Source organism: Neolamprologus brichardi, chromosome 10 (assembly GCF_056152115.1).
Source record: "Neolamprologus brichardi isolate AB-2024 chromosome 10, ASM5615211v1, whole genome shotgun sequence".
In the NCBI taxonomy this organism is placed as follows: domain Eukaryota; kingdom Metazoa; phylum Chordata; class Actinopteri; order Cichliformes; family Cichlidae; genus Neolamprologus; species Neolamprologus brichardi.
The window spans coordinates 7116885-7120000 of NC_142113.1; the positions used below are offsets into that span (position 1 = coordinate 7116885).

A 3116-nucleotide genomic window follows, 5' to 3' on the forward strand; every position below is an offset into this window, starting at 1 on the left:
GCTTTCCAAATTAACCCTGTTCACAGGTGCGCTCCTTATCTTAAAACCCACCAAAATAAATAAACAAATAAATAAATAAAAAGACAGCTTGGAATCCGTCTGAACCAATCAGAGTGAAAATCTCGTCCCCCGCGGCTCTCCTCCGTCCATCAAAAGCCCTAATTGGCTGTTGCGCAAACCAGTATCCCCAATCCGGCACCGTCTCTGAATAAATACTTATTGCAAACGTGCCCTCCCACCGGTGTCTGTGGAATGTTCGGCATAGTGTCATTCACTGGTCACACAGAGGGTCCACATTTAAATTTGACAGAGGCTTGGAGGGAAGAGGCAGGTGTTGATGCAGGTTTAAAGGCAAGGAAATAATCATCCACAGTAACACCATGAGTATGAACTACGCATCTGCGGCACCCACACAGAGGTCCACGTCGTTTTTCATTGAGGACATCTTATTGCACAAGCCCAAGCCCCTGCGAGAGGTCATCCCGTCGCCGTTCTGTAGCTCCTTGGCTTCCCGGGTGCCCATCCTGGAGTACGGATACCCGCTGATGCCTACCCCAATATTAGCCCCACATCCGCACCATCCTCTCCACAAACCGGAGCACCACCAGTACTTCTTTACGTCAGGTAAGCAAGGGAGAGGCAGAGGCCTGGGTTAACAAGGAAGCTGTCACACACAGCGGGCTGTTATCTGGACATTACCTCTAGTTTTTAAATAACGCTTTAGAGGAAAAGCAGAAATCTCGGAATCCTTTATTTGACTTAACCGTTTCAATTATGCGTTTCTTTGAATTCATTTTAATTATTGTATTCTGCAAAGTGCATTCAAATCTTAAAGCCGATTGTAACATGCAGGTGTTTTACTATTTATACATATTTTTTTCTTTTTTTTTTTTTTTAATATGTCATCATTATTATTACAAATAGCCAGGTTTGTTACCTTGGCAAAGAATTCATCACCAAACTCAAATTCATCCTATTTCTGGGATATATTCTGATTTTTCTTAATACTTCAATAACTTTACAAATAATACAAACCACCTCTTCTTATTGCCGGCAGGAATGCAGATGCCGGCCTTGTTCCAGCACCACGCAGAGTTACCGGGTAAGCACTGCAGACGCAGGAAGGCCCGGACTGTTTTCTCTGACTCGCAGCTGTCCGGGCTGGAAAAGCGCTTTGAAATTCAGCGGTATCTGTCCACACCTGAGAGAGTGGAACTGGCCACTGCGCTGAGCCTGTCAGAGACACAGGTTGGCTCGCGCGCGCGAACGCACACGCACACACACGCACACTCAAATGTGGAGTGAGTTACTCCCTTTTTAATTTATTTTATAATACATAAAAGAAAAAAAAAACGAAACAATAGCTACATTATCAATGCGTTATTTAGCCCTATATACAAAATATATGGGATAATTAGAATTAGTTCATCTCTCGAATGAAACTCCATATGTTAAACTGTAGTTTACAGTAGCAGAAAACACATTTCAGTTGTAATAATAAATTAATATTTATTTATTAATATTTAATAATAATAAAATATTTTACACACAAGCAGAGCCATAGAAACTTTTCTAATGTGCGTCTTCGTTTCTTACGTGCAGGTGAAAACATGGTTTCAGAACAGGCGGATGAAGCACAAGAAGCAGCTGAGGAAAGCGCAGGACGAGCGGAAGGCAACAGGAGAGATGGAGCGATGTGCGGAGAACTCCAGCGAGAGCGAACTGAACGACAAAAGCGTAGAGGAGCTGAAACACGGCCTCGAGTCGGATTCGTATATGCTGGAAGAAAACGACGACGATGTGGATATCGAGGATGACATTTGCTCCCCGGATCATCTACTATAGTAGGCTGCACTGTTTTTTTGGCTTATTGTTTTGGTTTTGTTTGCTTATTTTTTGCTTTTTGTAAATGCAGCCTATAGACAGCTGTAGGATCATTTTAAGTTTATTTCTTTAAATAGCTAGCCAATATAAATGGCAGTTTTACAGTGAGGGGGGAACAGGCTGTACAATACACTGTTAATTAATTTTTTTATATATAACTGCCAATTTTCCTCTGCATAAAGGCTATGGATTATTCTGTTATGTTTTGCAAACTCTCTATATTATCTATATTATTATTATTATTATTATTATTAAGAGTCTCTAGACATTTTATTTTGAAACATCACAGTTGTGTCTTTTATTTTCAGGAGGAAAAAAGTGTACAAATGAATGTAAATAAACCTGTGGAAAAGCGCTCTGCCCATGTTTTACTATACTTTTATTCCAGACAACATTCTCCATGTTACTTTAAGAAAAATGTATATGTTATTGGCAGTGTGTGGATATTGTTGAAGATTTTGTAAATCAGGTTTTGAGTGAAAACATCATTTATATATTTTTGTCTGTAAATATAACTAACAGTACATAGTTGTTTTTGTTATTATTATTATTACTATTATTATTATTATTATTATTGTGTGTGTGTGTGTGTGTGTGTGTGTGTGTGTGTGTGTGTGTGTAGGTGTGTGTGTGTGTGTGTGTGTGCGTGCGTGCGAGCGCGCGCGTGTTTTCTACCGGGGAGCATTTGCTGTTTACATTTCCAATCCAGGAGTGATTTTTTTTTTTTTTTTTTAAGTAACCACATAAATCCTGTGAATGCAATGTTACTGTTTAGACGCAACATGTGGCTGTAATCCTGTTATCATGGTGAGATGCTTCTCGGAGTTCAAACGGCTGTCTTAACCACTTGCATTAAGAACCGGTCTCCACAGCATGGAGCTCAGCTTTGAATGCGAGGCTGCATCATCTTCTCTACTGGGTTTCCTGCATGATGGCGTGAAGCCCGCTGAGCTTTGAGCCAACCAACGCAAAAGAATGACAGGATAAATTAGGAAAAGTCAAACGCTCCCCCAGACTACACCTGAGTACGAGTATATTCATGTAAGCTTTTTTGTAAGGCTGGGAGATAGCAGAGTTTTACATTCCAAGTCTCGTCATAACAAGATTTCTAGTTCGATTATTCAGAATCAGGGTGGACATCCGCTGCAACACTGCGGGCTGTTTTGTTATAATGTAGTGGACTCGGTTAAATGCTCTGGGTGTTGTATTAAACGGACACTACAGATAAACAA

General features: G+C 40.4%; 1 protein-coding gene across 1 annotated transcript; it reads left to right on the forward strand.

Annotated features, from left to right (window-relative positions):
• Nucleotides 1-260: 260 nt before the first annotated feature.
• Nucleotides 261-2054, forward strand: bsx (brain specific homeobox). The gene is made up of 3 exons (XM_006800519.3): nucleotides 261-624; nucleotides 1058-1248; nucleotides 1603-2054. Exons 1-3 carry the CDS (start codon nucleotides 381-383, stop codon nucleotides 1843-1845), a joined length of 678 nt encoding a protein of 225 aa, XP_006800582.1. The 5' UTR covers nucleotides 261-380; the 3' UTR covers nucleotides 1846-2054.
• The last annotated feature ends 1062 nt before the right edge of the window (nucleotides 2055-3116 follow it).